The 13442-nt window shown below is 47.2% G+C and overlaps 1 protein-coding gene across 6 annotated transcripts in view; it reads right to left on the bottom strand.

The window, feature by feature from the left end:
* ARSD (arylsulfatase D) overlaps positions 1 to 13442 on the bottom strand; it is a 29134-nt gene that overhangs the window by 4262 nt on the left and 11430 nt on the right. For 5 of the 6 annotated variants that reach the window (XM_057718919.1, XM_057718923.1, XM_057718924.1 and 2 more), the window contains 4 exons: positions 12480 to 12903; positions 11779 to 11915; positions 7670 to 7804; positions 4893 to 5055 (listed from right to left, as the gene is read on the bottom strand). In XM_057718919.1, the coding sequence (XP_057574902.1) occupies positions 4893 to 5055; positions 7670 to 7804; positions 11779 to 11915; positions 12480 to 12903 (859 nt within the window). The remainder of the gene's footprint in view (positions 1 to 4892; positions 5056 to 7669; positions 7805 to 11778; positions 11916 to 12479; positions 12904 to 13442) is intronic. The other variant, XM_057718920.1, reaches the window with a different exon arrangement.

The following is a 13442-nucleotide window of genomic DNA, read 5'->3' as shown; positions in this document are numbered from 1 at the left end:
GAGGTGAGCTGTCTTCCCGAGGCTGCCCAGATTGCAGGCAGTGCTCCAGAAGCAGAACACACACCGACACACCAGACACACCAGACACACCAGAGACACACAGAAACACCGACACACCAGACACACACAGACACACCGACACACCAGACACAGCAGACACACACAGACACACCAACACACCAGACACACACAGACACACCGACACACCGACACACCGACCCACCAGACACACACAGACACACCGACACACCAGAGACACACTGACACACCAGACACACCAGACACACTGACACACCGACACACCAGACACACACAGACACACCGACACACCAGACACAGCAGACACACACGGACACACCAACACACCAGACACACCAGACACACACAGACACACCGACACACCAGAGACACACCGACACACCAGACACACCAGACACACTGACACACCGACACACCAGACACACACAGACACACCGACACACCAGAGACACTGACACACTGACACACCAGACACACACAGACACACCGGCACACCAGACACACACACACCGACACACCAGACACACACAGACACACCGACACACCAGACACACACAGACACACCAACACACCAGACACACCGACACACCGACACACCAGACACACACACACCGACACACCAGACACACACAGACACACCAACACACCAGACACACACAGACACACACAGACACACCGACACACCAGACACACACAGACACACCGGCACACCAGACACACACACACCGACACACCAGACACACACAGACACACCGACACACAGACACACACAGACACACCGACACACAGACACACCAGACACACACAGACACACTGACACACCAGACACACACAGACACACACACCGACACACCAGACACACACAGACACACCGACACACCAGACACACCGACACACCAGACACACACAGACACACCGACACACACACACACACCAACACACCAGAGACACACCGACACACCAGACACACCAGACACACACAGACACACCAACACACCAGACACACCAGAGACACCGACACACCGACACACCAGACACACCAGACACACACAGACACACACAGACACACCGACACACCAGACACACACAGACACACACAGACACACCGGCACACCAGACACACACACCGACACAGCAGACACACACAGACACACCGACACACCGGCACACCAGACACACACAGACACACCGACACACAGACACACACAGACACACCGACACACCAGACACACCAGACACACACAGACACACCGACACACCAGACACACCAGAAACACTGACACACTGACACACCGACACACCAGACACACAGACACACCGACACACCAGAGACACCGACACACTGACACACCAGACACACACAGACACACCGACACACACAGACACACTGACACACCAGACACACACAGACACACACAGACACACCGGCACACCAGACACACACACCGACACAGCAGACACACACAGACACACCGACACACCGGCACACCAGACACACAGACACACCGACACACAGACACACACAGACACACCGACACACCGACACACCAGACACACCAGACACACCGACACACCAGACACACCAGAAACACTGACACACTGACACACCGACACACCAGACACACAGACACACCGACACACCAGAGACACCGACACACTGACACACCAGACACACACAGACACACCGACACACACAGACACACTGACACACCAGACACACACAGACACACCGACACACCGACACACCAGACACACCAGAGACACCGACACACCGACACACGCCGTGCTGACCCCAGATACTAACACCAAGTCTTCTTCAATTCCCTCTGGACTGCCTGTGCCTCTAGGTGGAGTGCTGCAGCAGCAGAAATCGCTTTTTATTTTTTGGTTTATTAATTTACATAAAATTTTTATTGTATATTGGAGTATAGTTGATTAACAATGATGTGACAGGTGTGCAGCAAAGTGACCCAGTTATACCCATACAAGTACTCATTCTTTTTCAAATTCTTTTCCCACTTAGGTTGTTACAAAATATTGAGTAGAGTTCCCTGTGCTATACAGTAAGTCCTTGTTGGTTATCTATTTTATTTTATTTTATTTTATTTTATTCTTTTTAAGATTTTTTCAAATAAATAAATTATTTATTTACTTATTTGGCTGTGTTGGGTCTTCATTGCTGCACACGTGCTTTCTCTAGTTGCAGCGAGCAGGGGCTACTCTTTGCTGTGGTGCACGGGCTCCTCATTGCCGTGGCTTCTCTTGTTGCGGAGCACGGGCTTTAGGTGTGCGGGCTTCAGGAGTTTTGGCACGTGGGCTCAACAGTTGTGGCTCACAGGCTCTAAAGCACAGGCTCAATAGTTGTGGTGCATGGGCTTAGCTGCTCCGCGGCATGTGGGACCTTCCCGGACCAGGGCTGGAACCCGTGTCCCCTGCACTGGCAGGCAGATTCTTAACCACTGCGCCCACAGGGAAGCCCGGTTACCTGTTTTAAGTATAGTAAAGTGTAATGTCAATCCTAAACGCCCAGTCTATCCCTCCCCACCCACCCTTTCCCCTTAGTTAACCATAAGTTCGTTCTTTAAATCTGTGACTATTTCCAGCAGAAACCTTTTAACGCATAATAGACCCCAAGATATGCTGTGAGATCTGTAAAGTGGCTGGATACAGGACGCCAGGCATGGGCACATGACCTGCTGGTCCTTTCTTACACCCAGTCATTTTTTTCAGTCCATTATCTGCATTTAATGTAGAAATGTGGTCGCTTTCCTTACAACAGAAGAGCAGTTTTAGCCTGTTGTTGTTGTTGTTTTTGAAGGCGAATGTAGGTACAGCATTTATAGCATAGCCTGCTGTTTTATGTGTAACTACACCTAATTGGGATGGTTCAGTTATACGCATCCGCTTGTCTGGGTGGTGATGTCTGTCCTGAGTGTTGCTATGAAGGTACTTTCATTATTTTTTTGTTGATTTTTGGCCATGCCGTGCAGCTTGCGGGATCTTAGTTCTTGGACCAGAGATCGAACCCGGGCTCCCAGCAGTGGAAGCACGGAGTCCTAACCACTGGACCATCAGGGATGTCCCACTTGGAAGGTATTTCGTAGGTGGGGCTAGGATCCACAATCAGCACACGTCGACTGAAGCGGATCACCCTGTGTGATGAGGGTGGGCCTCGTCCTATCAGTTGAAGGCTGTTGAAAGCCAAGAATGGGGTTTCCTGGAGGAGATAAAATTCTGCCTCAAGACAGTAATATAGAGCAGCTTCCCTGGTGGTGCAGTGGTTAAGAATCCGCCTGCCCATGCAGGGGACACGGGTTCCATCCCTGGTCTGGGAAGATCCCACATGCCTCGGAGCAACTAAGCTCGTCCGCCACAACGACTGAGCGTGCATGCCACAACTACTGAAGCCTGCGTGCCTAGCGCCTGTGCTCTGCAACAAAAGAAGGCACTGCAATAAGAACCCCGTGCAGTGCAACGAAGAGCAGCCCCTGCTCGCCGCAACTAGAGAAAGCCCGTGCGCAGTAACGAAGACCCAACGAAGCCAATCAATAAATTGAATAATTTAAAAAACAGACAGTAATATAGAAATCCTGTCTGAGTTTGCAGCCTACTGGTGTCCCAACATCAGAATTTCAGGTTGCCAGTCTCTGCCATTGCATAAGCCAGTTCCTTAGAATGAATCGCTTATCTCACACACACAGACACACAGACAGACACACAGACACCGGCATATGCAGTATTGGCTCTCTCTTTCTGGAGAACGCTGATGATCTACTATGAAACTAACAAACTAATAAGATGCTTATTTTGCAGTAAGAACTAGGGCATAGGGTACCTCATATTATCATCCATCATACAGAAATACTTATCGGTTATCTTTTTTCTTTTCTTTTTTTTTCTTCTTTTTTTGGCCATGAGCGTGACATGCAGGGTCCTAGTTCCCCGACCAGGCATGGAACCCGTGCCCCCTGCAGTGGAAGGATGGAGTCCCAAGCACTGGACCACCAGGGAAGTCCCTGACCGGTTATCTCAAATGAAGTAAAATCAAATCTCTTATCAAAATATTTACTTCTATGTCTTCTCTTGTATCAGAGGGACTTTTTGGCTGTGTGCTAATGTCGCAGTAATAAATCATTTGAAAATCATATTGTCACAGCCTGACCGACCTGTGGGCACGATCGCGTTTCAGATTGTCGGGAGACGTCATGTCCTGATGCTTGAATCTCCTGATGGTGAGGCTGACTGTAAAATCGTACCAAAACCGCCAAACGAGTAGCTGGACCCAATCGTTCCTTTGATTTTACATTTTACTGGGTTTGGTCATTTCACATCAGCCTGTCCCCGACATTTGAGAACGTGAGAACTTTTAAATAAATGTTCTCCTGGGGCTTCCCTGGTGGCTTAGTGGTTAAGAATCCACCTGCCAATGCAGGGGACACGGGTTTTGAGCCCTGGTCCGGGAAGATCCCACATGCCACGGAGGAACTAAGCCCATGCACCTCAACTACTGAGCCTGCGCTCTAGGGCCCGTGAGCCACAACTACTAAGCCCATCTGCCACAACTACTGAAGCTTGAGTGCCTAGAGCCTGTGCTCAACAAGAGAAGCCACCACAGTGAGAAGCCTGCGCACCGCAATGAAGAGTAGCCCCGGCTCGCCACAACTAGAGAAAGCCCGTGTGCAGCAACGAAGACCCAATGCAGCCAATAAACAGAATGAATAAATACATACATAAATTTAAAAAAAAAGTTAAATAAATAAAAATTTAAAAATAATGTTCTCCTGTTGTACATTTCCCCCCCTAAAATACGGAAGCAGAAAGGAGGAGCTCTCAGGACTTAGGGAGGAGGGTACCTGTCCTGGGGCACCTGGCCGCCCCCCAGCTGCACCACGGTCGGGAAGACGTCCATGAGGCTGGTGGGCTCGTGGATCACGCGGCCGGCGGGCAGCACCCCAGGCCACCGCAGGATCCCCGGGACGCGGATCCCGCCTTCCCAGCCGCCCATGCCTTTGCCACCTGGAAGGCAATCACATCATCAGGATGCTCCAGGAGATGGTCCAGTCTAGACACACACCTGGGTGCACCTGTGTGTGTATCTAGACACCCACGTATACTGTAGACAATCACATGCAAAAATATGGTCAAGAAGGTTTTTTTTTCCGCTTTACCTTCTCTTTTTAAATTAATTATTTATTGGCTGTGTTGGGTCTTTGTTGCTGTGTGTGGGCTTTTCTCTAGTTGCGGAGAGCGGGGGCTACTCTTCGTTGTGGTGCACGGGCTTCTGAGTGCGGTGGCTTCTCTTGTTGCGGAGCACAGGTTCTAAGCACTCGGGCTTCAGTAGTTGTAGCTCGTGGGCTCAGTAGTTGCGGTGCATGGGCTTCGTTGCTCCGCGGCACGTGGGATCTTCCTGGACCAGGGCTCGCACCCGTGTCCCCTGCATTGGCAGGTGGATTCTTAACCACTGTGCCACCAGGGAGGTCCCCACTTAACTTCCGTGGAACTCAAACATCAAAGCCATTCACATAACCAGGCTGGTGCAAATGATCTTCAGCGCTTGACGTGGATATCTTGGGAATGTCGGCTGTTTCCCGCGTGGAATAACGTTGCTCGTTCTCAGTTAATGTCTGGATCTGATGGCCGTCAACTTCAGCTGGTCTACCCGCCCGTGGAGCACCGTCCAGCGAGAAATCTCCAGCACGAAACTTCACAAACCACTTTGGACACGTTCGAGCAGTCACAGCACCTTCCCCTTACACGGCACAAATCTTTTCTTTTTTTTTTTTTTTTGCCTTTCAGTTGCATTTTTACCTTTCTTGAAATAATAAAGCACAATATGCTGAACATGTTGCTTTTTTCTTCCATCTTCAATATTAAAATGGCTACACAAAAATTCAGCAATTTTAATACGTCTTCTTAAATGCACGCTAATAGGACAGCTGTTGCCATACAAGCTAATGAAATCCTTCTGAGTGACATTAACGACAACTAAGCACTACTAGAGCCATGCTACGGAAAAAACCGAAATGACCTTTTGGCCAACCCAACGTGAAGGCACACTGTGGCTGCCTGGAGGTCCCCAAACTGGTTGCAACCACAGTTGCAGAAATGGTCACTTCCCCACCTGTGTGGGGCCCTGATGATTTACTACTAAACTAATAAGCTAACAAGATGCTATTCTGCAGTCATAACGAGGACATAGGGGACCTCCTATTCTTATCCTTCATACAGAAAGATGTATTGGTTATCTTAAAGTAAATCAAGTCTTTATCAAAATATTTACTTCCATTTTTCCTCTTGTCCTAGAGGGACTTTTGGGTCTGTGCTCATATCAGGGTAATAATTTCTAAATCATATTTTCATAGCCTCATCAACACGTGGGCAAGACTGCATTTCAGAAGATTCACACCTCCTGCCCGTGAAATTCGGCAGGTCTTTGTAGCCACCTCAACAAACAGGAGGTGGGAGGTGGGACTTCAGAGGCAGAGCTGGCTCTGGGATTCCACACAAATGGACGGCGGGCTGACCTCAGCGCCTTCCGTCCTCTTTCTGGATGGATGGCTGGGCGTGGCGCCTGGGAACCTGCCTTCTCCTCTCCTGGCTCTTCACCCTACCTCCCACCTGTTTCCTCACTGGCCTCTCCTAGCCCTTCCTCACTTCTTTTTTATTATAATTAATTAATTTATAAAATATTGAACCACTACACTGTTCACCTGAAACTAACATAATATTGTAAATCAACTATACTTTAAAAAAAAAGAAATTCCCTTTGAAAGAGCGGACTCTTTTTTTTGCATACGATCCTATTTTTATTTAAAAGAAAAGCCTTTGAACACACATATCCGTCTTATATGGACAGTAAAGAGCTTGGATAGATACGCAAACTGTCAACGTTTATCTTCAGGGCTGGAATTGGGAGATGAAGGATCACTTCCTTGCACTTTATGTACTTTGGTATTGTGGGAAAAACGTTTTGTATGTATTACTTTTGTAATTAAAAAAAAGTGATAAAGATAAAACAAAAAGTACTAAAAGAGGGACTTCCTAGGTGGCGCAGTGGTTAAGAATCCACCTGCCAATGCAGGGGACACGGGTTCCATCCCTAGTCTGGGAAGATCCCACATGCTGTGGAGCAACTAAGCCTGTGACCCACAGCTATTGAGCCTGTGCTCTAGAGCCCGCGAGCCCACAACTACTGAGCCCGCGGGCTGCAACTAGTGAAGCCCATGCACCTGAAGCCCGTGCTCTGCAACAAGAGAAGCCACTGCAATGAGAAGCCCGTGCACCACAATGAAGAGTAGCACCCACTCGCCACAACTAGAGAAAGCCCGTGTGCAGCAACGAAGACCCAATGCAGCCAATAAAAAATAAATAAGTAAATAAATTTATTTAAAAAAATACTAAAAGAAAATAATAAACAAAAATGGTTCTGTCTGAAAGAGCACCCCCAGGAAATCCTCACTAGTCAGGTGGTTAGGACTTGGCATTTTCAATGCCGTGGCCCGATAAAAAGAAAAACAACACTGAAAGAGCAGCCTCTTTTCTACCTCTGCTTCTCCTCTGACCTTCCCTGGGAGCTGTCATTTCCTTCATCCCGTATGTGCCCTTAACCCCCAAGGACCATGAGCCCTACCTCTGTACATTCCATTCCATCCGCCCAGCTGGACGTGTCCATCTCTTGCCTCCAAATGTCCCCCGTGATCAGAGGTGAAGTACGTGAGTGTCCTGTTTTTCAAACCATGTTCTTCAAGGGCGTTGAGAATCTCCCCTTTACGAGAGATGGGATGTGTCAGGGCGACGTAAATAAAACAGCATCCGCGAATTCAACACGATCCCCCGTTTTTGAATGCATAACCACTGCCAGACAGTCCAGGAAAAGGACCCGAGGTCGCCAGGAGACCACCGTGAAGAAGGTAATTGCTAAGTGGCAAGGTGTATCTAATTTTTCTGACAATGTAGCATTGAAAGGTATCACCGATACAAAAAACAGAATAAACACCTAAAGCCCGTGGATCACCAGTGGGATGTTATCCAGGTGCCCTGTTTGCGTCTGTGCAGCACGTGTCTATATAAAGCGTGTGTGTGTGTGTGTGGAGCGGGGTGGAGGGGAGGGGGCCTGGTGAGAAACGATGATATGAGAGATGCCCGTCTATACTGCAGGAAGCCAGAGTGGTGAGCGTCTGTGACTGTTGGCCTATGGGGGTCAAGACTCAGCAGGTGCAGGTGGCCAACTGGAAACCAAGCAGTCGCTTTATCCATGGGGAGCCCACGGACGTGAAAAAACGGAAGGCAAAGATTTTAAACCACACGGACAAGTGCAGCAATAGAAAATGCAGGGCTTTGAAAACAGTATGTCATCCGACCCCCTTTCTCGGGGCTGTTTGCCTTTTCATGCCGTCCTATGTAGCACCATGCTTGTTTCAGGAAACGCTATGCTATATTGCAAGGGTTTCCACGTCTACCTTCTTTTTTCTTTTTCTTTTTAAATAGTAATCTGATTTTTTAAAAACATTTATTTATTTATTTATTTATTAATTGGCTGCGGTGGGTCTTTGTTGCTGCTTCGCTGCAGCAAGCGGGGCTACTCTTCATTGCGGTGCACAGGCTTCTCACTGCGGTGGCTTCTCGTGTTGGGGAGCATCGGCTCTAGGTGCGCGAGCTTCAGTAGTTGCAGCACGTGGGCTCAGGAGTTGTGGCACATGGGCTTCGTTGCTCTGCAGCATGTGGGATCTTCCCGGACCAGGGATGGAACCCGTGTCTCCTGCATTGGCAGGCGGATTCTTAACCACTGTGCCACCTAGGAAGTCCTCTAGCTTCTTTTAAGAGTGTACACTTTACACACTCTTAAAAGAAGTTGGTTCTCTGCAGGCTTTCTCGAAGCCACAGAAGAAAAGTGATTTTGGTCCAGTGCCTTGAATGACAGCGTCATTGTCCCACTTTCTGTGAGTGTCATGGTGGTTTTAAACCATAGACTGTAGGGGCTTCCCTGGAGGTGCAGTGGTTAAGACTCTGCACTCCCAATGCAGGGGGCCCGGGTTCGATCCCTGGTTGGGGAACTAGATCCCATATGCATGCTGCAGCTAAGAGTTCGCACGCCGCAACTAAGTAGCCAGTGAGCCACAACTAAGACCCAGTGCAACCAAATAAATAAATAAATAAATAGTAACCAAATAAATTAATATTTTTAAAAAGTTTCTTTGCTAAACATCATATAAAGGCTTTTCAAAAAAAGCAGATGACATTACACTATACATAGAAAATCCTAAAGATGCCACCAGAAAACTACGTGAGCTAATCAATGGATTTGGTAAAGTTGCAGGATACAAAATTAACACACAGAAATCTCTTGCATTTCTATACACTAACAATGAAAGATCAGAAAGAGAAATTAAGGAAACAATCCCAGTCACCATTGCAACAAAAAGAATAAAATACCTAGGAATAAGCCTAACCAAGGAGGCAAAAGACCTGTACTCAGAAAACAATAAGACACTAATGAAAGAAATCAAAGACGACAAAAACAGATGGAGAGACATACCATGTTCTTGGATTGGAAGAATAAACACTGTGAAAATGACTATATTACCGAGAGCAATTTACAGATTCAACACAATCCCTATCAAATTACCAACGGCATTTTTCACAGGACTAGAACAAGAAATCTTACAATTTGTATGGAAACGCAAAAGACCTCAAATAGCCAAAGCAATCTTGAGAAGGGAAGATGGAGTTGGTGGAATCAGGCTTCCTGACTGCTATACTACAAGGCTACAGTGATCAAGACAGTATGGTACTGGCACAAAAACAGAAATATAGATCAATGGAACAGGATAGAAAGCCCAGAGATAAACTATGGTCAACTAATCTATGACAAAGGAGGAAAGGATATACAATGGAGAAAAGGCAGCCTCTTCAATAAGTGGTGCTGGGAAAACTGGACAGCTACATGGAAAAGAATGAAATTAGAACATTCCCTAACACCATACACAAAAATAAACTCAAAATGGATTAAAGACCTACATGTAAGGCCAGACACTACAAAACTCCTAGAGGAAAATATAGGAAAAATACTCTTTGACGTAAATAATAGCAAGATCTTTTTTGACCCACCCCCTAGAGTAATGGAAATAAAAACAAAAATAAATAAGTGGGACCTAATGAAACTTCAAAGCTTCTGCACAGCAAAGGAAACGATAAGCAAGACGAAAAGACAACCCACAGAGTGGGAGAAAATATTTGCAAACGAATCAACAGACAAAGGACTAATCTCCAAAATATATAAACAGTTCATCCAGCTCAATATGAAAAAAAAACAAAAAACCCAATCAAAAATTGGGCAGAAGACCTAAATAGGCATTTCTCCAAAGAAGACATATGAATGGCCAAGAGGCACATGAAAAGCTGCTTAACATCACTCATTATTAGAGAAATGCAAATCAAAACTACAGTGAGGTATCACCTCACACCGGTTAGAATGGCCATCATCAGAAAATCTACACACAGTAAATGCTGGAGAGGATGTGGAGAAAAGGCATGCTTTTGCACTGTTGGTGGGAATGTAAATTGATACAGCCACTATGGAGAACAGTGTGGAGGTTCCTTAAAAAACTAAAAATAGAACTACCATATGACCCAGCAATCCCACTGCTGGGCATATACCCAGAGAACACCATGATTCAAAAAGACACATGCACTCCAATGTTCATTGCAGCACTATTTACAATAGCTAGGACACAGAAGCAACCTAAATGTCCATCAACAGATGAATGGATAAAGAAGATGTGGTACATATATACAATGGGATATTACTCAACTGTAAAAAGCAATGAAACTGGGACATTTGTAGAGACATGGATGGACCTAGAGACTGTCATACAGAGTGAAGTGAGTCAGAAAGAGAAAAACAAATATCGTATATTAAAACATACATGCAGAATCTAGAAAAATGGTACAAATCAACCGGTTTGCAAGGCAGAAATAGAGACACAGATGTAGAGAACAAACATATGGAAACCAAGTGGGGAAAGTGGGAAGGGTTGGGGGGGAATGAATTGGCAGATTGGGATTGCCATATATACATTACTATTAAGAAAAAAATACCAAATTGTACACTCTAAATATATGTAGTTTATTGCATGTTAACTGTATCTCAATAAAAGTTCTTAAAAGAAAAAATTAGGGCTTTCCTAGTGGCACAGTGGTTAAGAACCCGCCTGCCAGTGCAAGGGACGCAGGTTTGAGCCCCGGTGCGGGAAGATCCCACATGCCATGGAGCAACTAAGCCCGTGTGCCACAACTACTGAGCCTACGCTCTAGAGCCTGCAAGCCACAACTACTGAGCCCATGAGCCACAACTACTGAAGCTTTTGTGCCTAGAACCCATGCTCTGCAACAAAGAGTAGCCCCCACTCACTGCAACTAGAGAAACCCCGTGCACAGCAACAAAGACCCAAGGCAGCCAGAAAACAAACAAAATAATTTTTTTAAAAAGCCCCAAAATCTTTAAAAAATCACTCACTCAATCAATGAATCAATCATAGGCTTTAGAAGGATGATTTTGTGCAAAAGTACACAAAGAAATCAGAAAGGCAGAAGGAACACACGAATGATGTGGGAGAGTGCTTCTTTTCCTTTATCTTTTATTCTTTCCCGCACCGTGGTTCCAGGTGACATGGCCCACCCGTCACCACGCTGTCACGGTGAGGTGGGGACAGAATGAGGCTTGGCCGCGCCTCGACTTACCCACAAGCCAGTCCATCTCTTCCACGTTGTCGCCGTACAAGCCATGCTGGCTTTTCCCAAGGAACTTTTTTGTGGTCACCAGAGGGGTGTGGACATGTAGCAGGGAAACGAAGAGAAGGAATGGCCCACGCTTATTTCTGAAAGAAGAAGGAAAAACTCACCTCCAATTTAAAATTGGACAGTAGGGACTTCCCTGGTGGTGCAGTGGGTTGGAACCCGCCTGCCCATGCAGGGGACACGGGTTCAAGCCCTGGTCCAGGAAGATCCCACATGCCGTGGAGCAACTAAGCCCATGTGCCACAACTACTGAGCCTGTGCTCTAAAGCCCTCGAGCCACAACTATTGAGCCCATGTGCCACAACTACTGGAGCCCGTGCTCCACAACAAGAGAAGCCACCACAATGAGGAGCCCACGCACTGCAACGAAGAGTAGCCCCCACTCGCTGCAACTAGGGAAAGCCCGCGTGCAGCAACGAAGACCCAACACAGCCAATAAATATACAAATTAATTTAAAAATAAATTAATTAAAAAAAGAGAAATGGTCATGTATTCAATTACTGCAGCATTCTGGCTGTTTCATCGCTGGCTCTGGTTTCACTGCTAGAGGTAACCGCAACTCAAAAATATTGTCTCAACACCTGGAAAAGTAAAGAATTTGGAAGGAAACAAACAGACGAAAAAAACTGGATGGTGTAATTACCTCTCAATAAAGGAAATGGCTTCCTTTAGCATGACACTTGCTGCTGTTTCCAAAACCATGGGCTGCTGGATGACGTCATGGTTTCTCATCAGGATGCAGTTCCAACGGCGGACAAACCCGAAGCTGGCGTACCAGGCGGCGAAAAACAGGAGGACCAGGCTGGCCGCACCCAAGACTGCCTTCCAGGACACGGAGATCAGCCCGGTCATCTTGCTGGCCATGACAGTCAGCACCCCCAGGGCCATGATCTGGGTGTAACGCCACAGCCTGGCCCTCACGGCCGCGTCCAGTTCCGGGGGCCTGTCTGGGTGACAGTCGCTGACCAGCGTGAAGGGCATGCCGTAGAAATAGTCGAACCCATGGTTCAGCGGGTGGTGGCAGTGGTCCCCACGCGATGCACAGTTTACGCCCTGGTGCCACTTTCCTGCAGATAAAAGCAAGGACTTAAGAAAAAAATACACTTAAGGAACCCTGATGGGAATCCCCTTCTGAGAAAAATTTGCAGGTGCCAGTGGACAGGAAGGTAGGGAATGGCAAAACTCGAAACAGAAAAGAAATCTAATAGAAATCGGAAGGAGAAAGGCACACAGTGGATTTATAATATTGGTCTTTTTAAAAAAATGTATTTACTCACTTATTTACTTATTGGCTGCATTGGGTCTTCGTTGCTGTACGCGGGCTTTCTCTGGTTGTGGTGAGCGGGGGCTACTCTTCGCTGCGGTGCACGGGCTTCTCATTGTGGTGGCTTCTCTTGTTGTGCAGCACGGGCTTGAGGCATGTGGGCTTCAGTAGTTGTGGCACATGGGCTCGACAGTTGTGGCTCATGGGCTCTAGAGCGCAGGCTCAGTAGTTGTGGCGCACAGGCTTAGTTGCTCCGCAGCATGTGGGATCTTCCCAGACCAGGGCTGGAACCCGTATCCCCTGCATTGGCAGGTGGATTCTCAACCACTGTGCCACCAGGGA

Source organism: Hippopotamus amphibius, chromosome X (assembly GCF_030028045.1).
Source record: "Hippopotamus amphibius kiboko isolate mHipAmp2 chromosome X, mHipAmp2.hap2, whole genome shotgun sequence".
Classification (NCBI taxonomy): domain Eukaryota; kingdom Metazoa; phylum Chordata; class Mammalia; order Artiodactyla; family Hippopotamidae; genus Hippopotamus; species Hippopotamus amphibius.
The sequence above is the reverse complement of the archived record's forward strand: the minus strand, read 5'-3'. Positions and strand labels throughout refer to the sequence as shown.